We start from the raw sequence: 23,731 nt of genomic DNA on the forward strand, positions 1-23,731 counted from the left end.
TTTGACCGTTAAGCCTTGTAGTGCTAACATTCACAGTTGAATCTTCATTAGCTTATTTGAATATTTGACCTTTATTGACCCCACCGACATGACAGACAAACAATCAAGCTAGGTGACCGTGTCTACATGAAGCTCTGTCTTCATGGCACATGAAAACACGGTGAGCTGGTTGCGTCAGGTTCAGGCTGATGCCGACCTGTGAGGACCTGTTTTCCACCAAGTCTTAACATCTTTCCATACGGGTGCAAAAAGTGCAACAAATTTGTCCAAAAAAAAAGCATCTAGTTCAGGTTTTGAATGCTGCTTGTTCAGGTTCTGTTCCTCTGACTCTGTTTAGTGCTGAGCTGTCCAGTTGTCGGTACAGTTCCCTGAGCTCCTTCACCTCCTCCAGCACCTCATGAGCCTGGTCTAGGGCTTCCACTGCCTCCTTAAGGAGTCTCTCTGCTTTTGCTGTCATCTCCTCTGCCTTCCCGGCCTCGCCTTCTGGTCGGTCCCGTGTCACCAAAAGGAGCTGCTCCGTCTGTGCCAGTTTGAAGCTGATGAGCTCCTGCAAGCGGCTGATTGGAGCCGAGGCACTTGGGTGAGGTGTCAATGTAGTCCGGTTTTTCTCCGAATGGCCCAGGATCTCGTCCATGGAGGCGCAACGATTCTTATCTGTTGCCGACCCAGATGTCCAGCTGGTATCCATTTGCTCCCAGGCCACTGCCCCCTCCCGAGGAAGACTTTGTGACTTCCCAGAGGCATTGGCAGTCCTGCTGAAGACAGCTCCTTCAGTTCTGGATCGATGACAGTTTGAGGTTGACTGGGATTTTTCTGTGTTGACCCGACAGCCGCCGCAGTTGTCGGGTGGTGCCGAAATGTCCTCCTCCTGAATTAGGTCTAAAGTCATCATTCCATCTGAGGAGGATGCCTGGAAGACAGAAGACATCTGTTGACACCAGTCAGAAAGCCAAAATGTAAAAGTTTGAAACCCTCCCCCCCCGGCCATGAAGTCACCATACATCACCAAGCGACAAAATGACTGAGGCGTACATCGTTAACGTTCATACCCCAAGTATCTACGTTCATTTGTGGATTGATCCGCCTCGTCCTACAACACAACTAAACAGGAAGTTGAGACTGACCACAGCAAGCAGGTGACCTCTGGTTGGCAGACGCCGGTTGTGAGGAATCTTTGCTCGGTCTCGGGTCAGGTGACACAGGTAAGCTTCTTCTACTGTCACCTGCAATGCAACAACATTGTATGGACTCACTAGTACTTCCTGTTAAAGCCTGACAGTGTCACGACCATATTTGATCTTCAAAATGTACAATCTTTAAGGTCTGGTGGGTTCAAAGTGACGTTGGCAAGAGTGGTGTAGCCCATGGCATGGTACCCTCCTACCTACATTGTACCTGGACCACGCCTTACTCGGGACTACCTGTCCACTACCAATTATTGTTCAATTCTTTAGGGCCATCAAATATCACCGTAGTTCATACTTATAGGTTATCACATGGACCTTCGGTCTCGGGCTGATACTGACACTTGGGGGCATGATACCTGGCCTGATACCAGACAAACCATGTGATGATCTTATTATCACATACTATTTAATCATGAGCTTATTATCACGTACTATTTAATCAAAAGACCATTTTGTTTCCAGAAAATTTTCAGTTTATTACATGTATTATCACATACTACAGTATTAATTGGCCCTGCACCCTAGAAACTGCCCATGAATGATACGGGAAAAGGCCGAAATGATACTGTGTCAAAGCCCAGGGCAGTGATACTGATAAAATATAGAGTTTAACCATGTCCAGTATCAGCCCCTGTAGCTGTCCACTCAGAGCGTGCTGCTCTGGTATCGTGCCCGTGAAACAACCAATCAGAGAACAGCGCATGAGTGCTTCGTGCCTAGTGCTTCTCCAATCACCAAAAAACCCAAACTTGATTAATGGAACTTTAATTGTCAGACATTGATAAGATAAGACTGTTGATAAAATATTATTGTTGAAATATTTTTGCAATTATTGTGTTTACACTGTTTAGATATAATACATGTAATAAACGGAACATTTTCTGGAAACAAAATGGTCTTTTGATTAAATAGTACGTGATGATAAGCTCAAATAGTATGTGATAATATAATAAGGATGTGATAATAAGATAAGTATGTGATAATAAGATCAAGTGTCCCCGTATCAGCCCTTCAGTCTTGGGCTGATACTGGCACGCGGGGGCATGATACCGGGCCTGATACCAGACAAACCATGTGATAACCTATAATTATATCTAAACAGTGTAAACTGTATGTTCACGCTCGTGCGCTGTTCTCTGATTGGTTGTTTCACGGGAACGATACCAGAGCAGCGCACTCTGAGTGGACAGCTACGGGGGCTGATACTGGACATGGTTAAACTCTATATTTTATCAGTATCACTGCCCTGGGCTTTGACACAGTATCATTTCGGCGTTTTCCCGTATCATTCATGGACGGTTTCTAGGGTACAGGGCCAATTAATACTGTAGTATGTGATAATTAATTTTACGTCACCATATTTCAACATTTGTGTTCCACGAGTTACACAATGTCTTCTGTAGCAGTTTGTCCACGGCATATATAGTGGTGTGAAAAAGTATTTGCCCAATTTGTCACACTTAAATGTAATAACTTGCAATGAGTCTCTTAGAGCGCTGTGGGGGAATCGTTGTAATTCAGTCACTTAAGAGTGTTTTCCAGCATGAACCGCCATCTTAAAGTAATACATATCCCAGTGTCTCAGTAGCATTCAGGTCAGGACTTTGACTAGGCCACTGCAAAGTCTTCATTTCGTTTTTTCTTCGTCGATTCAGAAGTGAACTTGCTGTTGTGTTTTGGATGATTGTCCTGCTGCAGAACTTAACTAGGTTTCAGCTTGAGGTCACCAACAGATGGCCGGACATTCCGGGCATTTTTCCTCAGGGTGTTTTGGTAGACAGTAGATTTCATGGTTCAATTTATTACAGCATGTCTTCCAGGTACTGAAGCAGCAAAACAGTCCCAAACCTTCACACTACCACCACTTTTATGCCAAGTGGAATGAGACACACCTTCTAAAAAGTTTCATTTTTGTCTCGTCATTTTTGAGTTTTAATGTTCTTTTTGTTCAGCAGTGGCTTTTTGTTCTCCCGTTTCATTTAAACACTGCATTTTGTGTTCAGTTGTGTTGTCAATGACTAATATTTAAATTAGCTCGATCTGAATCATAGGCGGCCTAGTGTTTAGTGCGCAGACCTCACAGCTAGGAGACCAGGGTTCAATTCCACCCTCGGCCATCTCTGTGTGGAGGTTGCATGTTCTCCCCGTGCATGCGTGGGTTTTCTCCGGGTACTCCGGTTTCCTCCCACATTCCAAAAACATGCTAGGTTAATTGGTGACTCCAAATTGTCCATAGGTATGAATGTGAGTGTGAATGGTTGTTTGTCTATATGTGCCCTGTGATTGGCTGGCGACCAGTCCAGGGTGTACCCCGCCTCTCGCCCAAAGACAGCTGGGATAGGCTCCAGCACCCTCGCGACCCTCGTGAGGAAAAAGCGGTAGAAAATGAATGATGTGAATCATTTAAATGCGGGAAACATGCAAAAATAAAAAATCAGGAAGGAGGCCCACACTTTTTCCACACCACTGGATACTGGAAATACTTTCCTTTCAGACAAACACATCACATATACAATATGTATTAGATCTTCTATTCCCATAAACACATCATATATACTGTAAATTGTCAACTCCCCAAACACATCACATAAAAATTAATTTGTCTGTTCCCATAAACACGTGTCACAAACTTTGACAATTAGTTTGTCCATTCACATAAACCCATTATATATCATTTACACAAACACATCACATATTAGTTTGTTCATTCCTATAAACACGTCAGGAGGTGCAGGGAGAGTTGATGTTGTTGTTTGTGTGTGTGTATATATACCTCATCCAGGATTCGGTTCTTGGCTCGAGTGATGGCAACATTGAGCACACCGATCCAGGACTCTTTATCTTCTGGACTAACTGCCAGGAAGAGGACATTAGGAACCTGCAGCATACACGATGCAAAGAAATAATCATAAATTGAATGCGTGTTTGCCGGCCCACGTAAAGTTCTGCTTGTGTGTGTGTGTATATACCTCATTCCCTGGCGAGCAGCGCTGAAGTCGGAACTTACTGTGGTTCTTCTTGCTTCGACTTTTGTTGTTCCTCATTTCCTCACAGCGCTCAAAATCACACAGGTCTAAAACCTCATCAGCCACTTCCTTCCCCTACAGAATCAGAGGTTAGAATGAAGTATCATAACAACGATGAAAACTATCTACTAGCCATCGCACTCTCTCTCTCTCACACACACGCATTATCTCCATAGAAACAACATCAATTATTAAACAGCTTTAAATGGACACATTTCCTGGGAGGCCACGCCCCTTCACAGTGACCTTTCATCTCTAGTTTAAAAATAGGGCTCACTAGAGTGATATGTTTTATCATGGTACATACAGTATGTATATGTATATATATGTATAGTAAACAATATACACAATACATATATGTACAGTATGCAACAGTATTTACAGTATATCTTATACACACAACTTTATTTAATGACACATTTGATCATGTAAACTGCCACCAAGGTTCTACTGGGATCATCTGGACCACATGAAGGTTCTTGGTTCTCGAATCATTGAACGGTGACACCTGAGCTGTGTGTGTGTGTGTGTGTGTAACGTGACTCTGCCAAAGAAAGTGCATACAGTGTCTGCAGTTCAGACCAGAGTCAGGACCATGTGGACCAGGACGCAGTGCTGTGTACAATAAATGGTGCTGTGCCTTTAAATGTGATGACTGTTACCAAAGTGGTCAACACTTGGGCCAGCTGGTCAGGTGACAGCTGCCAGTCAGCTGCTAGCCACACCCTCACACCCACCTCCTTCTCGCAGATGATGAGTTGATCTCCCTTCAGCACTATGAAGCGGTTCTTCCAGATCTCTCTGAAGATTCCTTTGCCACAAAACTTTCTGACCCAGCCCACTTTCTCAGGCTGGCCAGGCTGCCACTCCGGCTCGTGTGGACCCTGACGCAGGAAACAGGAAGTTGATCAATTACCAATAACTGTGGATGTAATAGTCTCCCATTGCTCCATAATTAACATTAAAAAGATGATTTATTGATACTGACATTCGTCTTTCTAATGTAAAAAGTGGCAAACTCAAAGCACTTATTGAATAGGCATGATGTTTATTTGAAATTGGAACTCCGTACATGAACAACGTTAGGATTGTTTTATTTTGAAAAGCGGAAGCTCAGTGTAGGACGTCGTGTTCAAAATTAAATCTAATACTTAAACATTTCGTTTGTCGAGCTTCTTTCTTTCCTACTTTTCTCTTTCATCTTGTGTCAAATAGTTTCTGTCGGTACCGGTACAATCGAACACTCACCCGAGTCGGTAAGTGGTTCTTTTTCATTGTGACGGCTGTTTGTCCACTAAGTCCGTTATGTGTCCACAGCGAAGCTGCTTAAAAAGACCCCAAGTCCGCCATCGAGCAGCTAAAACGTCCTTCGACTAAGCGCCGATCTTCCACGTCTCTTCTGCCGGACTCTAATGTCTTGTGAGCGGACAGCAGACGCTCCAGCACTCGGTGTCCGGTTACTCAACCCCCCCACCGTCATCATCTTCACAATCACCCCCTCTCCTCTTCCTCCTGCTGGCTCAGCGGCTCTTCGGCAGTTCAACAGCGCCCCCTGCTGCTGAAGCTGGTGTCGCGTGTTCCTAATATAGTGGCCATAGTGTGACGTTGAACGATTGGAAGGAGCTGTCAATCAAGGTTGCATCTCTAAATGGGACGTTGTCCACGTGCACACATCAAGTCAATGACTCCATTGTTCTATTCTATTGCTATGGTAGCCAGCAGAACCAACATTTGACTTGACACCCCACAAACCACCTGTGACCCCACTTTCGTAGATGCTAATGCCAAGTGGGATGAAATGATCAGTGTCATGTTTTTTTTCTATTTTTTTTAGTGATAGCTGCTGTGGCTATCAAATGATTTGATTGTTTATTGAGATTATTGACGTGATGGTACTGTTAAACTTAGAGTTTAGCAGGTTTCTTTTAATCCAACCAATCGCATACTCTCTCGCCACAGCCTGCTCGCCACCTCGTCGTCCCGCCCCTCCGGCGCTGCCTCCTTCACGGCGCAGTCACTGAAAAGAAGCAGGAATCGCATTGAGGACAAAACAAACAACTGAAATTAGCCAGTTTACAAGCCTGTCCGCCCCTCTCACACCTGAAGTAGCTCCCTGATTGGCCCTCCAGGCCTGGCGTCACGGCGCAGTACAAGCTGGTCTGGCAGCCCTGCCACGGCGTCTTCATGAACAGGAGTGAGGGCAGCCTCAGGATGGCTCCCAAAAAGGGGAACCAGCCTTCAACGTGGCGGCTCAGCTCAGTCCGGATCACACCCGGATGCAAGCAGAATGACGACACTCCAGAACCTGGTGGAAGCCACGCCAGAGAGATGTCACCTTTATGTACGTGCAAAGGTTGCTAACAAACAGCAAAGATTCCACCAAGGAACATACTCATTTCTGTTACTAGAACCTTAGTCCCTCCATGTCATCACATCTTTTGATATACAGTGGTGTGAAAAAGTGTTTGCCACCCTTCCTGATTTTTTTTTCTGCATTTTTGTCACACTATATGTTCCATATCAACAAACAAATGTAAATGTTAGTCAATGACAACTAAACACAAAATGTAGTTTTTTTAATGAAACGCTTTATTCTTAAAGGGGAGCTGCACTTTTTGCGTGGGAATTTTGCCCATCATTCACAATCCTTATGTGAGACATGAACAAGAAAACAAGTTAATATGAGCTAGCTAACAATCCACGTCATTGGGACACACCTATTTCGACTATGAAGCCCTCTAAAAAAAAACTCCTAACAACGTTGCATGCTTTGATATACATGCTGTGATCATGCATACTGATGATAACATGTAATACTTGCAGTATCTTGACGTAGTTTGATGATTTGAAAACATAAAACTTTTCTCCTAGTGCGCATTGATACACATACTTAAGCTAGTTCCGTCAAAAGCAGCGGCATAGATACAGCATCAACACTTACAATGTCCGCTCTCATTGGGATGGCTGTGTCTTCCAGCACAAGACATTTGCTCCAATCCTCATGTAAAAAATGCTGACGGCAAACGAGCATCTTGTTGAGTCTTTGTAGTGAAATTGAGAGCTAGGTATCCACTCTTCGGTCTGTGAATGACGCTGAGACTAGAGGTTATAGTGATGGGTCTTGTTTGTCCGCCAGATAGAAATAGCTCTTTATATCACTGTAGCTAGGTTAATATACAGTTATGTAAATGGACACTTTTGCCGTTTTTTATAGTTTTTTTGTGAGGGCTTTAGCGTCAAAATTATTTCCCATGACGTCCGTTGTTAGCTTGCTCATATAAACTTGTTTTTTCTTGTTGTTTCTGTGCTAAAATGCACAGAACAGGGAAAGATATATGTGTAAAAATGGGCAAAATTCCCCCAAAAGTGCAGTTCCCCTTTAAGGGAGAACAAAAGTCCAAACCTACATGGATGAAAAAGTAATCCGTCCCACCCCAGAAAGAAAGCAATTGAGCTCGATCAGAGTGGAAAAGGAGTTGCCAATTAACCTAGCATGTTTTTGGAAAGTTGGAGGAAACCGGAGTCCCTGGTGAAAACCCACTCATGCACAGGGAGAAAGTACAAGCAAACTCCACACAGAGATGGCTGTGGGTGGAATTGAACTCAGGTCTCCTAGCTGTGAGGCGTGTTAACTACTTCAACACGGCGCAGGCCGCCAGCCAACCAATAATTCATTCATTCATTCATTCATTTTCTACCGCTTATCCTCACGAGGGTCGCGGGGGTGCTGGAGCCTATCCCAGCTGTCTTCGGGCGAGACGGGGTACGCCCTCACATTCATACCTATGGACAATTTGGAGTCACCAATTAACCTAGCATGTTTTTGGAATGTGGGAAAAAAACGGCGTCTCCGGAGAAAATCCATGCATGCACGATGAGAACATGCAAACTCCACACTGTGCTGTGGGTGGAATTGAACTCAGGTCTCCTGGCTGTGCAGGCCGCCATTCAACCAATATTATAATATTTAAATTTTTTGATGACCTGAAAAATTTACGTGTGAAGATGCATGCAAGAAACACTTTTTCAAACCAACGAATGTGTCATATTGTGAAATTGGGAAACATGGAAGGAGTCAATGTGTGTGTATGTGTGTGCGTTGATGACCTCGAAGGCGTCGTGCAAGTTCTCTACTGAAGAGCACATTGGCGAGCTTGCTCTGCTGGTAGCTCTCCAGCGAACTGTATGGCCTCTTGTTGAAGAATAAGTCATCAAAGTTGATGCGACCTGAGGGTCAAATAAAAAAAAAACAAGCTCAACAATGCGTCACGGAAACAGCAGAAGCTTTGAGGACAGAGGTCATACCGCCCCGATGGGCGATGGACGAAACGGTGACCACGCGGCTGGGGGCGGAGCTCTTTAGTTTAGGAAGCAACAGATTGGTCAGAAGGAAGTGAGCCAAATGATTGACAGCAAATTGAGTCTCAAAACCATCCTCCGTCAGCCATTTTGGACACATCATCACCCCTGAAGACAGAGGGGACAGTGAGACAGATGTCACAAAGACAGACAGACATACTGCATGTACCAGCATTGTTAATGAGGATGTCCAGTCTGTCCTCGCTGTCCAAAAAGTCTTTGGCAAACTGTCTGACAGAGTAGAGCGAGGCCAGGTCCAAATGTCTGATCACCACGTTCCCGTTTCCCGTGGACTTGCGGATCTCTTCGGCAGCTCGCTCGGCTCGCGCCAGGTCCCTGCACGCCATCACCACGCGTGCTCCTGTGGGGGGGATTTATTTTGTAATCAGCTCACAGAGAATTACACAGCTTCCTGTCAACTCTGACCTGTGTGATGTCACCATGCTCACTACACAGTAGTTGCCAGCCTTTTCTCAGTAAAGTACCTCTTTAACAAGGACAAAAAAACACCACTATCTGATTTATTACTGTCCACACAAAAAAACTAAAAAAATATTTAAATACATATAAAATAACTTCAATTGTAAACAAATAAATAATAAATTTGTGCATTTTTTCTGGATGGGCTCCCTCACGCACAATAAAGCTTGAATGTTCTAGATTGTTCATTCATTCATTCATTCATTTTCTACCGCTTTTCCTCACGAGGGTCGCGGGGGTTGCTGGAGCCTATCCCAGCTGTCTTTGGGCGAGAGGCGGGGTACACCCTGGACTGGTGGCCAGCCAATCACAGGGCACATATAGACAAACAACCATTCACACTCACATTCATACCTATGGACAATTTGGAGTCACCAATTAACCGCCCTAGATTGTTCATATATTTGTAATAAGCAAGAATCTTAAGTACCCCTGGAGTTCCTCCACTTACCCCCATTGAGAAAAAGTGCTTTAGATGACGACTAGATGGACACTTCCTGCTTGACCTAACAAAGATGGATGCCCTGCTCACCTCGCCGCGCCAGCTCTCTGCATGTCTCCTTGCCAATGCCCGTGTTGGCTCCCGTCACCACCACCGTCTTCCCATCATGACGCTCCCAACTGTAACACACTCCACCTGCAATCCACCTGCGCACCACGGCCACACCTGAACACACACAAGCATGCAGGTGCTGATGAGAGGAGGATGGATGGTGACATTGGAACTTGCTCATGAAAAGATCATCTCACAGATTAAAAATACGCCCAGCAGCGCCCCACCACGGACCAGCACACCCCCTCTATCCTCCTCCACCGTTGCCTCTGCCCCACCGGACCATGGCAGCACCAGAAAAGCAGCACCAGTCCCAGCCCTCATGGCGCAGGTACACAGAGTGTTGCAGGGGGCCGAGCCGGGGAAGGACAAGGAGGGGGCCGGGCCAGATTAAATCTGATTACATAGGATTAAAAAAAACACACACACACACACATTGACCACATTACTTCCTGCCAAAGGGCGGATGCAGCAGTCATGTGACTAAGACAGAAACAACTTTATCTATTTGACCCTTTGAACTATGTCACATGACATATAATTTGTCCAATGGTTTTCAAAAGCCCACCCCTTCTCCACGTGTCATTTTAGGAATTCAAAAAATACATATACATCACCTTGACCCATTCCATTAATGATTCCATAGCAAAATTAGTCTTGCTCTAATTTTATTATTCGACGTCCGGCTTCTTTGTGACGTCACGGCTTGTTGCACCGCCCAGAGGCCAAACAATAAAACCAACATGGCGGCCTGACCAGTGCGTTTCTTATGTCGCTTGTTAGTTTCCTCTTATTACATATAGTTTTTAATGGAATCTCGAAGTCTAACTCGGTCCATATAAATGAAAATACACACCGGACCTAAGCACAATTACTGCCATGCCACCTTTAAAGGAAATGACGTACGTGGAACGTGAACAGGAACCACTCTACGGTACAAACACAAAAATTAACCGGAAGTTCCGCCCCTGGACTGTCGTCTTCTGTCGAACCGAGGCGGGTTCGTCCATATTCTGTTGACTTGCTTCACATTCCCAAGCAGGTAAGAAAGGTTCGGTTCGGCGAATCCCCACCAGGTACACGTCACTCACAGAGCCGTACAGAACATTTAGGCAGCTCTCAGTGCACGGGGTGGGCGGCGCTTGAGAAGTCGAATGCACCGCAGCTAGCACAGTGTGCTGCAGCGCACCAAGAGGAGCAGGTCTTCAATTTCTTTTTGCATTACCTAGACCCTCCTTTTCGTCATTTGGTGCGCACGGTCTCGTCGCCGGGACGAGTGAGCAAAGAATCAGAAAAAAAGGGAGTGATGTGTTTCTGCGCCCTCTGCCGGACATGGTTGTTAACAGATGCAGTTATGGTCAACTCCTAGAATGCTCGGTACAATATAATGCTAACAAGTGATACACCATAATTCCTTGCAACAAAAAAAAATCTATTTTTGAGGAGGATGTCATGATGCCGTCTGTGGTTTTGTAGCAACATGGACACAGAGTTGTTTATGGAGTGTGAGGATGAGGAGCTGGAACCATGGCAACAGGTGGATGACAGCGTGGAGGAAGACGACGTTGACTATTGTAAGTCAGACACACCTACACCCACACCCACACTCATGAGTGTCTTCAATGGGGGGATTGCTGTGTGTTCTTGCAGCTCCTGAGACTCCTCCCACCTGCAGTGGTACCTCCATCACACCTGCTCCAGGTGAGAGTGAGTAAGTGTGTCCGTGCATGAGTATGCGTCACAGTAATTCACTCTGTCTTTGTCTTCCCCAGCGTCGTCATCACCATCACTGATGCCACCTCCTCTTCCTCCCTCCTCTTCCCCTGCCACACCCCTGGTCTCTCAGACCCCTCCCATCATCTTGACACAGACAAATAGGGGGGCACTCCTCCTCCCAGGCACTTCTGCTACAGCGGCGCCCATTCTATTAACTGCACAGGTAAACAAATGCATGTTAGCATGTTAGCCTAAGGTCACATGCTTGTCATTCCCCTGTAGGCTTTCCCACTGCAGACCATGAGGCCTGGTACTTCTCTGGTTCTGAACCTGCCATCGGCTCAGTCAGTCCCGCCCCTCACACTGATACACAGTAGGTGGAGCTATTCTTCTGAATCATGAATACATGTGCTTATTTTTTGGATTGATGACACTTCCTGTCCGCACAGGCCCACCGCTTGGTCCGTTGGTGCGACCTGGTGTGGGCGTGTCCTCTGTGCTCCCCCAGACCAGGGCCTCTTCCACGCTCACAGGAGTTCCCACTGAGCCCGCCTCCGTGCATCTGCCCACTGCGATGACCATCCAGCCCAGCAAGGCGGGTCATGGTAGGTTGTTGTTTGGGGGTGTCATATGACTTAAGCTGATTGATTGATTTGATGTTTTCTTTTTTTTTTTTTAGTGAGCACACACATTTCTCAGGTGGGTGGGGCCAAAGGCTCAGAGTCACCAGGCTTGGCCAATGTGATGCCCCCCCGTAGCAGCATGAGTATGCCTCCTTACTATTGCATGTGGCACCGCATCAGAGTATTGAGGCAAAAATGGATCTGATTGTTTTTGTGTGTGTGTGTGTGTCACATGACTCAGCAGACTCTGGCTCCTCCCCTTTGAAAGTGCCCTCCCTAGGCAGGACATCAGACCCAACCCCGGGACGCCCCAAGGTAGTCCTGAGTGTGGATGAGTTCTACTATGGAACACTGGAAGGGACCCAAGGTCCGAGGAAGCCAAACTCCCTGGCAGCCAAAGCCTCCAGCTTTACCTGCCAAGTCTGCTCCCACCCTGTCAACAACAACCTGAGGTGGGAGTGCGTGCACATAATGTGCAACTGCTATTCTGTAAAAGAGGTGACGTTAGTCACATTGGAAAAGTCACACTACACACACAAGTGTTGGTTGTACACACAGGTTGGTGCAACACACGCTGCAGCACTCTCCGCTGATACGAGGAGGAGACGTGAAGAAGCTGTGCACGTTCTGTTTTCGACAGTTTTCCAATCCCACTCAACTGCTGAGCCACCGGGAGCTCGTGCACGGCTCTGCCCCTTCCTCAAGTAAATTTGAACAAATGCCTTCACGTGTTGTGGCGTGTGCTTGACCACGTGTCTTTTCTCCGCAGACACATGTCGCATATGTGAGTGGTCTTTTGACAATGAGTCAGCCTTCCTGAACCATATGAGGTCCAACCACAAACCAGGAGAGATGCCCTATGTCTGCCAGGTAGACCTCTGACCCTTGCGCCGCCCAGCCATGCAGGTTATTATTATTATTATTTTACGAGCACTGTGACAATCCTCAGGTGTGTTCCTATCGCTCGTCCTTCTACTCGGACGTCCTGCAGCACTTTGCTAGCTTCCACAGAGACTCGCACTGCATGCTATGCGTCTTCTGCCTGAAAGTGGTGAGGAACGTGGCGAGCTACCAACAGCACGTTCTGCGCCACAAGGTACACGTGCACGCATGAGCGCATTGTGTGTAAGTCCCTGTCGTTCACCAACATGTGTCCCATGTTTCTCAGGTGAGTCAAGCCTTCCACTGCAGCAGGTGTCGTCTGCAGTTTGTCTTCCTCAAGGACAAAACACAGCACAAGCTGGAAAACCATCACAGCGTCCGCCGACCCGCCAAACTTGAAGGTCTACCACTGGGGTCAAAGGTCAGCTTGTTGTTCCGTTACATCAGCAGGGGTTGTGCCCGGCAAGTCGTCACTGACTGCTATTTGCAGGTGACCATTCGGATGTATAGCAGGAAAAGGCCACCTATGACATTGGTCGGGGGCGGTGCCCACCTCCTGCAAAACCCCTCCTCCCTCATCCAGCCAATCAAGATCAAGACGGAGCAGCAGAATTCTTCGACCCTCAGGAGCCTGTCCCAACCTCCCCAGTCGCCCCCCGTGAGGCCTGCTAGTGTCCAGGCCGTCAGGTACATGCTTACCTCCATATGACTTCCATGTATGTCAGTCTCATAAGTGTAACTGTGCATTGTTGACAGGTTGGTGTGCTTGGAGTGTGGAAGCGAGGCTTCGGACCTCCCCGCCCACTTTCCCACACACGTGCGTTGTCTGCTGTGTGCTTATAGCAGCTGCTGCTCCAGAGCCTACGCAGCCCACATGATCCAGTAAGAGCACACCCACTGTCCTGGTATGGGCGGGGAGGTCCTCATTGGGTTCACCCCATTGCTTGATATGTGGTCTGATTGCAGCCACCACGTGCCGCGTTCCAAAGGTGAAGCTCTTCCTCTGCATCGTCTGCCTCCCCCTTGGTGAGACTTCCATGATTGGATTGGGGCGTGACATCAATACTCCACCTTCTCTGTTTTGTTCGCCCGGAATCAGGATGTAGTTCATCATGTCAAGGTATTGTTGTGTTTCAGTCCTTTCTTGCTGCGGTGTTCCTGCTGTGACTTCACATCACCGTTTGCGGATAAGATGGCTGAGCACCTTGTAGTCAACTCGGAGCACCGTACTGTCACCTGTCACTCCAGACGTGAGTCCCTTCAAATGTTCACATTCACATTGTTTCCTTTCTTCAGATCATTCCGTTCACTGTGTTTAGACTGCTCTTGTAATCATCTGATTTATCATGTGGAGTAAGAAAAAGTGTAAAAATGCCTTCGGTGGTGATTTAAGCCTGTGTTTTTCAACCTTTTTTGAGCCACGGCACGTTTTTTACATTGGAAAAATCTTGTGGCACACCACTAACCAAAAATGTTACAAAATGTCACCACGACCTCACACATGCATCAATAAGTCTATCGGAGGAACAAGGTAGGTGTTGCCACACGGACCAATATTACATTGCTCTGCCAGTCTTTACACCACAGACACTCCACAGTAGCCACGTTTTTACATGACCACTTTTTCTCTTTCCGAATGACCTTTCGGGAAACAATGGTATCCATAGAAAGGAATATTGCACTCTCTTGTCTACATGCGCCGTAGAAATCAACCAGAATAGTCAATAGGGCATGCCCAGTAAAACGTAAACATCAACATCACGTGATACCGACTTCCCCGATTACCGATTTCTTTCACTTGTTGGAATAACTCCGTATTGACAGTTTTTCGTCTGTCCAGTCTTGAAATTTAGTTTGAATCAAAAACAAACTTTGCTTAGTCCAGTGCCGATTGCTGGCCTCCATTTTTAAAACTGAAGAACGTCTGGATCTGCGTGTTACGTCATATCTGAGCATGCGCTGAAAGAACGCACCCGGGATAAATTTAAACAGGAAAAGATCAAATTCAATCTTGCTAATATTTTATAATTAAACTCAGGACATGTTTTATATAGATATGTATTTTCTTTTTTAATAAAACTGCACTTGTGAATGGCGTATAGAAGGGTTTAGATTCTGTTTCACAGATGGCGCTCATGCACACGAAAGCTGCTTGCCAACCGCCAATAAACAGCAGAAGAAGAAAAACACCACAAAGAAGAACGCACCCTGACAAATTTCCGTTTGAGCGGGTACAAGATACCTCAATCGGATTGGTTAAAGGAATATTCCATCCCTGTTCAATTCTTTCCGTTTGAGCAAATAAACCAAAGTGAATTGGAATATTTGGGTCCATGTATACTATTGACATAATGGCTATTGACATAATATTTGCAAATGATGATTAATAAATGTTAATTATAAAAAGTGATATTGGATAATTCCTCACGGCACACCTGATGGTTTCTCAAGGTACACTAGTGTGCCGCGGCACAGTGGTTGAAAATCACTGATTTAAGCAATAAAATGAGCAAACACTGTTGTTTTGCTGACATGCATACATCCTGACAAGTATTCCTTCTTTCCAGTCCACGCTGAGCTGGATATCCACATATCTTCAAATGATGAGCCACCGCAGTCAGCTGAGGAGGAGAACCCAGTCCAGAATGAGGACTGGAGGTCCGTGGATTGTTGGAAACAGCCTTTGGAAAACCCCCAAACCAAGACTTGCATACGTCCCTTCACAGAGACCAGCGGACCTCACCACTCCTTGCAGGGGAACGGTGAGGCCATCGATTACTTCAACCTGGTGTTCCCTGCAGCACTCGTAGAACTGATCATGACCGAGACCAACACCCATGCAAAGATCTGCCGTTACATGGGCTTTGGATGCCCAGACTGGGTTCCGGTCACCACCCGTGAGATCAAAGGTTTCATTGGCTTGTGCATCCTCATGGGAATTCAGAACCTTCCTGAGCTGTCTCAGTACTGGTCCTCCAGCGACCACGACAACAGCCACACTTTTCACAGCACCATGACCCTGGGACGCTTCAAACAAGTGGCGTCCAACATTCGAATGGGAAGCTTTGCCACGAACGAGCATCGCCGCACCAGCAACCCAAACGACTCACTGCACATCTTTAGGCCAATGCTGGACATCTTAGGCAGGTCAATGTGGGACGCTTATCGGCCAAACTGCTGTCTGACTATCGACAGAGCACTGTTGCCCCGTCTGGAGGGACACGGAAGCCTTGGCACAGGGGATTCCAAGAGCCAGCCTCAAGTGTGGCTGCTGTGTGACTCCAAGTCCGGCTACTGCCACCGCTTCTTCATTCAAACTAGCGAGAACTGGAAGCAGGAAGTGGGATTCAGCGTGGTACCCGAGCTGGTAAAGGGTCTGGAGGACAAGCATCATCAGCTCTACTTAGCCAACTCACTCGCATCAGTCCCGCTTGTGAAGAACCTCTTAGAGCAGGGTATTTACTCCTCCAGCTCCTTCCCACCTCCCAGCCGCATCCTGCCCAGAGGGTTGTGGCAGGACGGGCAGCTGAGCAAACCGGGGGACTTCTTACAAAGAAGGCTTGGCGCCTTGCTAGCTACACGCTGGAAGGACACCAAGGAGATGGGCTGCCTGTCTACCAATGCCGATGCGGGGGAAGTGGACACTGTGTGGAGGCGGTCTCAGACCAAAGTGGGCGGCTTAGATCCAATGAATCGGCCCATGTCCTTCCGTCTCCTGCAGGAGAACATGCGAGGGGTGGATATTTGCAAGCAGCTGCTGGCCTGCAACCCCCTTGGTGGCATCCTGCAGGACCGACACTGGCGCGGTCTGTTCTGGTTTATGGTCAACCTCAGTGTGGTCAACTCCTTCATCGTGTTGCGCGAGAGCCGGAAACGGAACCCACCAGCCTGGGTGCAAAATGGTCTCTTCACACAGGCCAACTTCCGAAAGCAACTGGGCTGCCAGCTTGCAAAGTGTGCACAGAGGTTGTCAGAGACCACCAGCTGGCGGCGTACCCCCAAGGTAGAGAGGACAGATGAGGCCATTCAACAACGACACAGGATGGCGAAAATCAGCGTCGGCCCGAAGAGATGCCGCAACTGTAACATGAAGAACATTCGCCACGAGAGCGTCTTTGGCTGCGTGGCGTGTCGGGTCAACCTGTGCAAGCAGCCACAGTGTTTCTGGGAGTTTCATGGCCTGTCGCCTCTCAATAAAGGTAGGTTTTGGCTCTCACCAAGTTCATCTGAAGATCCATTTGCTGCTAAAATCTGTCGTTCTTCTCAACAGGCTCAACAAAAGTGGGGTTCCTCAGGAATGCACAAAGGTAATTGAACCATGTTGAACTGTTGATGTGCCATCTTGGTATTTGCTGAAGCTTTTTTTTTCCTGTTCTGCAGCGGAGAAGTCGAGGCTGCAGAGGTTCAAGACCATATGGCCCCAGTAGAGGACGTGGACTCCTCTGAAGATGAGGAACTGGATGAGTTGGAGGAAAGTAAATGTATAAAGGAGGAAGAACCCGCATCTCCCTCACCAGATCCAGAAGATACTTGCATGCAGTCGGCTGATTCCATCCCCCAAGAACGGAAAGACTGCCTTTCGCCCCATCAGCTGAGGGTCACTCTGCTAGCTTTGTGTGGTGGACTTCACCAAGCTTCACATGTTTTTTCTACTGAGCCAAACCTTATCCGTTCCTGGTTGAAGGAGGCCAGGAAACATCTGACGCAAAGGACGCAGCATGTGCACAGTGAAGGCGAGGAGAGCATGGTGGCGTGGGTGCTGAGCCAGCGAGAGCAGCAAGTTCCCATCAGCGAGAGCAGTCTCTTTCGTGAAGCGTCCATGCTGAAGAAGAACGGAGCATTTGACTACACCCTCCGAATCTCGCACGACTGGGCCGTACGCTTCATGCTTCAGTACAGACTTGGCCCATCCTCTGCTAGGAGGATGTCAACGCTGGATCGTTTGCTGCCGCAGTCTTTGGAAACCAAAATCCGATCTTTTAGGGAGTTCACACAGAATGTAATCCGGGTTCATGAACTTGCAGAAGGTTCCATAGCTGTGGTGGATGAGTTCTGCCTCTTTGTAGATTTGAGTAGTATTCTTAATCAGAGCCAACGCACAGAAGCGCTGCAGTTCACAGGGTCTGTACCTCTGATGACGGTGTACCTGTCGGCACTGGCTGACGGTACCATGTTACCTGCTGTGGTGCTGACCAACAAGCAGCTGGCCCACAAGATTCTGCCGGACTTTGTTGTGCTGGAAGCCAACTTGGAGAACCTGTCAGCTGCCGAGGCCTTTAAGCTTTGGACTAAAAGGATTTGGCTTCAGTATCTTTCTGGGCCGGCTCACCACAAAAAGTCCATGTTGGTGTTGGACCCGCACCAAGAGCACACAGGAGACGTGTTTCTTAGCAACATTAGCGGATCAGGCACTCTTCCGGCTGTGATACCTGCTGGCTGTTCCTTCATCCTCCAGCCCCTGCTGCTTTGCATCAAGCCGGCACTGCAACGCTTCTTGCGCTCTCGCTGGAACACGTTCAGCGCCGGCAACTCAAAGGAGCTGGACGAAGCTTCACCATGCCAATTACATGACAACGTCACTGGAATTCTGCTCGATTGGCTGGTGGAAGCCTTTACACTCCTGAAGGACCTTCGCCAGCTATGGAGGAAGTCCTTCCAGCTCACGGGTCTTCTGCCTAAGCGGGAACACAAGGATGATGACTTTGAGGAAGGCCTGAACCGTGAGGAGAACCAGCAGGATCTCCTCAAGAAGCTGGAAAAGATACTTCTGTCGTCTGAAGATGGTTTGGAGCCTCTGGAAATAGAGGACTCTGAAGAGGACGAGACATCAATGGAGGAACAGAATGCTGGTCAAGAGGCGGAGCCAGAAGAAAAAGGGGAGGAGACAGTTGAGGGTGAGGAGACAAAAAAAGATGGTGAGGACAAAGACCAGGTTGGGACACCCGAGGAGGACAGTGAGGAAGAAGGGAAAGAGACAAAGGATGACAGGTCGGAGACGACAAAGGAGCGGAGAGAGACCAGGATTATGATTGGAGAGCAAGTCGGTGATGAGTGGAAGATAGCCACCAAGAGCAGGTTGGAGGGGACGGAGCCAAAGGCAGACGAGGCTGAACGAATGGATGAAAGCTGAAAGCTCCTCAAAATGTTTGCATTTCCTGAAACCAAACGGCAGGACTGTTGGAGAGGATCTGGTGGACAAGAATTTTTGTTCTGCTTTTGATGATGAGAATATGATATCAAGGGTGTGACGCTTACTCTGCTGAATGCGTTCTTAGCTTGAATGCTAGCTTCTAGCGGCCTTTAAAAGGCTTGTGCTGGTTGTGCCAAAGATTACGCAACACCAGCTGCACCAATCAAAACGCTCCACCCAAACTTTTCCCCCCTTCGTACAGCAGAGGGCACAAACTGGTTCAGCACGAAATGACTGAGCAACGCGAACAATGCGAGTTATCATGCACTTGTTGCCACAACCTTATGCTAACCCCTTTGTGTTCCATAGCATAGGTGTGCAAAAAGGACCTACACTTTCTGCTAATCATGTAACATAAGCACTGGTCACATGATCATGGTGGGTTGCACCCATGTGACCACTCGGGCAGAGACGCTGATGTTATTTCTTTTTTGTTATATAAAACCATTTATTGTACAAAACGTGATGATTTTAATTGTGAAAAATACACAAGGACAGTTCTTTTAAAAGTGTGTCATATGATTCAGCAAACTGCTGTCAGGATGTGAACTTTGACCTCAAGTCAACTTTTGAGTTCTTTCTCAGGAAGAGAAGAGAAGAGTCTGGTATGAAGGGCCGCCCATGTTTTCTTTTCCAGGTCAGCCCCTTACATTTCATTGGTGGGTCAGGACTATACAAATTTTGTGTGGGGGGGCTGCAACCCTCACAGTCTTGAGAATCTTCTTGTGACCAGAACCTCGACATGGGTGAGTGAGCACCGTGCATGCCAAAGCTTGGACTTGAAATTTGGGCAACTTAATCAAATTGATAGCACTCACTAATATTTCAACAAGCATAGCAGCTGTAGCTGTGTGTGTGTGTGTGTGTGTGTGTGTGTGCGTGTGTGTGTGTAGATATATAAAAAGGTCTTATGTAAGTGACACGTCACAACACAGACTGGTGTTTTCTGCTAATGTATAACAAAAAGTTGTCCTCAGGCCAAAATGTGCATGCCCTTGTATGAACTTTAAACCTACATGCGCAGCCCTGTTGTTCTATTGTGGCTTTTGACATTGTGCACAGCTAGCTGTTCAGGATGTGGACCAGGCTACAGGAGCCCACTGGACGCCATGAAGGGTGAGTGCAAATGCGTGCAAATCAGTACTTGTAAATGCGAGTGCATGCATTTCACTGTTTATGTATGTGTGTGTGTGTGTGTGCGTGCTAGGTCCTCGTGAGGAGATAGTGTATCTGCCGTGCATTTACCGCAACACATCCATCCGCAAAGCCGACTATCTCGCCACTGTCGATGTTGACCCCAAATCTATGTCATACTGTCAGGTGACAACCCTCATCTTACTTCCTTTCCTCCTTGTTGCCTTTATGTCACCTTTTTCATCTGTCATCGGTAGGTCGTCCATCGCTTGCCAATGCCCAACATTCACGATGAACTACACCACAGTGGCTGGAACGCCTGCAGCAGCTGCTTTGGCGACACCTCCAAGAAACGAAACCGTCTCATCCTGCCTTCGCTCATTTCCTCACGAATCTATGTGGTTGATGTTGGCACGGATCCCCGGGAGCCACGAATCCACAAGGTGGGGGTACATAGAAGACAAAAACAAACCAGTTTAGATATGTTGAACTTGGATTTGTTCACTCACTAAAATATGGCAACATGGGTCTATTGCATATGAACATAAACATGTAGGGAAGTTAGTGATATACTACATAGCATGTACTATGCATGTGTTCAGGCACACCCCTTGGTGCCTGAGTACTGTGGTCCTGGGTCTTGGAAGTTTTACTGAAGGTTTAGCGCTAATGAGGATGCTGTGATTCTGTTGCCCTTGTCAGTCGGTGGAGCCTGTAGATCTGTACTGGAAGTGTGGCCTGGCTAACCCCCACACCACCCACTGTCTGGGAAGCGGTCAGATCCTGATCAGTTGCATGGGGGACCCATCCGGTGGAGGCAAAGGTGAAACCGGCACCATACAGCTTTGACGACAAAGTCTTGGGGACTCACCTGTGTTGTCCTCTCAGGTGGTTTTGTCCTTTTGGATGGTGAGACGTTTGAGGTGATGGGGAACTGGGAACACCCCGGTGAAGCGGCCCCCTTTGGTTATGACTTCTGGTATCAGCCTCGCCACAATGTGATGATAAGCACCGAGTGGGGGGCACCCAAAGCTCTTGCAGACGGTTTTAATCCTGCGCATGTTGCAGAGGGTAAGATGGAACACTTGGGAATATTTTCTTTGTTTGTTGAACTTGACTGTTTTAGACCCTCTAAAACAGGGGTCTCAAACTCAATTTACTTGGGGGCCACTGGAGGTAGGGTCTGGCCGAGACTGGGCCGCATCAGGTTCCCCCCCCCAAAAACTAACGCATTTATTAAAAACAGAAAAATTAATGAACTTTGCTTTGGTTCCGATTTTCTACAAGAAAAGCTCTGATAAAACATTCCACTGTTCTCAAATATATAATTTTTTATTTTTCTACACAAAATAAGATGAAAAATAAATAAACAAATCAAGAATAAAGACAATCAATCAATCAGTATTAAATAACTATGATAATAAGAATAATAAAACGGCAAATAATAAAAACTTACGAAACCACATAGAGTTGGTGGGTAGACAAATTTTTTTTTCTGATTAAAATGAACAAAGCATTATTAGAGCCCTGTAGACATGACAAAACACGACTATAGTCACATTTATACTCTTTTTATTTACAACATATTGCGCAACTGCAGGGTCTTGAGACACATGCTAACTTGCAAACTAGAGAGCTAGCATCCTAAACGGTAGCCTTCAAGTTATTTCCTTTAAACTTAAATAGCCAAAAACTTACCACTTCCACACGGATAGGGAGGATAACTATTAACAGTTATTTAACCTTTAACATGAACATTAATCAAACGTAATAAATTTTTCTGGGTACATGATACCATACAGCATCCATATCAAACTTGCACAGGCCGCAACAACATTAAACTTTCATATCAAGGCCTCAAACTAGTGTCTTGCGGGCCACATTTGGCCCGCGGGCCACGTGTTTGAGACCCCCTGCTCTAAAAGCACCATTGTTTTTTTTATGATGCCTACCATTTGGAGATGTAGCTTAATTTTCCCAGAACTCCCAAGTTGTGGGAAAAGTTGGAAGTTCAGGTTCCAGACGTCCCCTGTCAGGACCCTTTAGAATTGGAAGTTCAGGTTCTAGAAGTCCCAAGAAACCAAAGACAAACATGCGTTCCTTGTTGTTCCAGGCCAGTATGGTTCTTCCCTTCACATTTGGGACTGGACCACCCACAGGAGGATTCAGTCACTGGATCTGGGAGAAGAAGGTGCCATTCCTCTTGAGATCCGATTCCTCCATGACCCTGATGCCACTGAAGGCTTTGTGGGATGTGCTCTGAGGGGGAATGTGTTTCGATTCTACAAAGCACCAGTGAGAACTTCCAGACCCTCTTCGCACAGTCCATGTGATCCATGAGACACCACCAGAATCAGCTTTGATAATCTGGTTTTGATATGATCCACTTCTCTCACCTCGGGTCCCCAACGGTCTATGTTGTTCAGACAGGAAAGTGGGCCGCAGAGAAGGTCATCAGTGTTCCCAGTAAGAAAGTTGAAGGATGGATGCTACCTGAGATGCCAGGTTTGTCAGATCTCACCTATCAGTCCCACCTAACCAGTCTCTCTCCTGTATGTCTCACCTTTGTGTCACATTTCTGTCTCTAGGCCTAATCACTGACATCCTGATCTCGTTGGACGATCGTTTTCTGTACTTCAGTAACTGGCTGCATGGGGACATCAGACAGTATGACATCAGCGACACAAGGAAGCCTCGACTGGTTGGACAGGTCTGATGTCATGTGACAATTTTGCACATGGAGCCCTCAAGTCAGATAGTTTACCTATCTGCAGGTGTTTCTGGGGGGCAGTATCACCACTGACGGACCAGTTCAGGTGTTGGAGGATCCGGAAAGTCAGCCGCAGCCCCGTCCTCGTTTTATCCAGGTACCTCAGACAGGAAGTAGAGAGAAGAAACATCTGACATACGACAAAGTTTATATCTGTTCATGTATATGTGCGTGTTTGCCTGAATAGGGAAGGCGTGTTCCCGGAGGTCCTCAGATGTTACAATTAAGTTTGGATGGTCGGAGACTTTATGTAACGACGTCACTGTACAGTGGTTGGGACAAACAGTTCTACCCTGAAATGATCCGGTCAGTACTCGCTCACACTCAGACTTACACACACTATTTACTTCTGCAATACACACTGCATTAATACTAATACTAATAAAAACATTACTTGCATTGCTTTGTTTTGCAGCGAGGGGTCAGTGATGATGCAGATTGATGTGGACTCCGTGAAGGGGGGTCTCACCGTCAATGAGAACTTCCTGGTGGACTTCGGCAAAGAACCCGGCGGCCCAGCGCTGGCTCATGAGCTGAGGTACCCCGGGGGAGACTGCACATCCGACATCTGGCTGTGACCCTGAAATATTCCACGCCACTTTTGTGTCATTCGCCTGATGACAAATGAATAACATGTTATTCAAATATTTACTATATTTCATTGATCATCACCACATGGAGCTTGTTCAAATGAAAAACAGAACTAAAGGGCTGCTAGCAACTCTGCTTTAAATGTATATTAAAAATGTATTCTAACCATAGTAACAATTGTAAAGCTGGGGTCCAATCAAAATGTTTTCTGCTAATGCAT

The 23,731-nt window shown here is 46.9% G+C and overlaps 4 protein-coding genes across 5 annotated transcripts; 2 read left to right on the plus strand and 2 right to left on the minus strand.

The window, feature by feature from the left end:
* Window positions 1-4: 4 nt before the first annotated feature.
* Window positions 5-5,608, minus strand: plekho1b (pleckstrin homology domain containing, family O member 1b). The gene is made up of 6 exons (XM_058052727.2): window positions 5,462-5,608; window positions 4,951-5,097; window positions 4,157-4,288; window positions 3,961-4,065; window positions 1,125-1,223; window positions 5-910 (listed from the first exon to the last, which is right to left on the minus strand). The coding sequence occupies exons 1-6, from the start codon at window positions 5,486-5,488 to the stop codon at window positions 287-289; spliced, it is 1,134 nt and encodes a 377-aa protein (XP_057908710.2). The 5' UTR covers window positions 5,489-5,608; the 3' UTR covers window positions 5-286.
* Window positions 5,242-10,081, minus strand: crdhl (cone RDH-like). The gene is made up of 7 exons (XM_058052730.2): window positions 9,803-10,081; window positions 9,585-9,719; window positions 8,742-8,933; window positions 8,519-8,680; window positions 8,321-8,440; window positions 6,314-6,518; window positions 5,242-6,230 (listed from the first exon to the last, which is right to left on the minus strand). The coding sequence occupies exons 1-7, from the start codon at window positions 9,927-9,929 to the stop codon at window positions 6,125-6,127; spliced, it is 1,047 nt and encodes a 348-aa protein (XP_057908713.2). The 5' UTR covers window positions 9,930-10,081; the 3' UTR covers window positions 5,242-6,124.
* Window positions 10,082-10,372: 291 nt separating this feature from the next.
* pogzb (pogo transposable element derived with ZNF domain b) lies at window positions 10,373-19,425 on the plus strand. 2 transcript variants are annotated; one of them, XM_058052713.2, is made up of 19 exons: window positions 10,373-10,647; window positions 11,082-11,179; window positions 11,256-11,306; window positions 11,378-11,544; window positions 11,604-11,694; window positions 11,771-11,926; window positions 12,001-12,087; window positions 12,186-12,396; window positions 12,503-12,648; window positions 12,714-12,814; window positions 12,894-13,040; window positions 13,113-13,247; window positions 13,317-13,513; window positions 13,583-13,708; window positions 13,793-13,852; window positions 13,964-14,076; window positions 15,394-17,025; window positions 17,097-17,133; window positions 17,207-19,425. In XM_058052713.2, exons 2-19 carry the CDS (start codon window positions 11,086-11,088, stop codon window positions 18,954-18,956), a joined length of 5,301 nt encoding a protein of 1,766 aa, XP_057908696.2. In that variant the 5' UTR covers window positions 10,373-10,647; window positions 11,082-11,085; the 3' UTR covers window positions 18,957-19,425. The 2 variants fall into 2 exon arrangements, with proteins under 2 accessions (XP_057908696.2, XP_078646878.1); XM_078790752.1 differs by having other exon boundaries at window positions 12,189-12,396.
* Window positions 19,426-19,435: 10 nt separating this feature from the next.
* Window positions 19,436-23,731, plus strand: selenbp1 (selenium binding protein 1). Its single transcript, XM_058052724.2, has 12 exons — window positions 19,436-19,762; window positions 20,079-20,132; window positions 20,224-20,336; window positions 20,408-20,593; window positions 20,853-20,973; window positions 21,039-21,221; window positions 22,264-22,445; window positions 22,577-22,655; window positions 22,739-22,860; window positions 22,925-23,017; window positions 23,108-23,226; window positions 23,336-23,731. Exons 1-12 carry the CDS (start codon window positions 19,759-19,761, stop codon window positions 23,496-23,498), a joined length of 1,419 nt encoding a protein of 472 aa, XP_057908707.2. The 5' UTR covers window positions 19,436-19,758; the 3' UTR covers window positions 23,499-23,731.

Source organism: Doryrhamphus excisus, linkage group LG5 (genome assembly GCF_037039965.1).
Source record: "Doryrhamphus excisus strain RoL-2023G ecotype Guam linkage group LG5, RoL_Dexc_Guam_v1.1, whole genome shotgun sequence".
In the NCBI taxonomy this organism is placed as follows: domain Eukaryota; kingdom Metazoa; phylum Chordata; class Actinopteri; order Syngnathiformes; family Syngnathidae; genus Doryrhamphus; species Doryrhamphus excisus.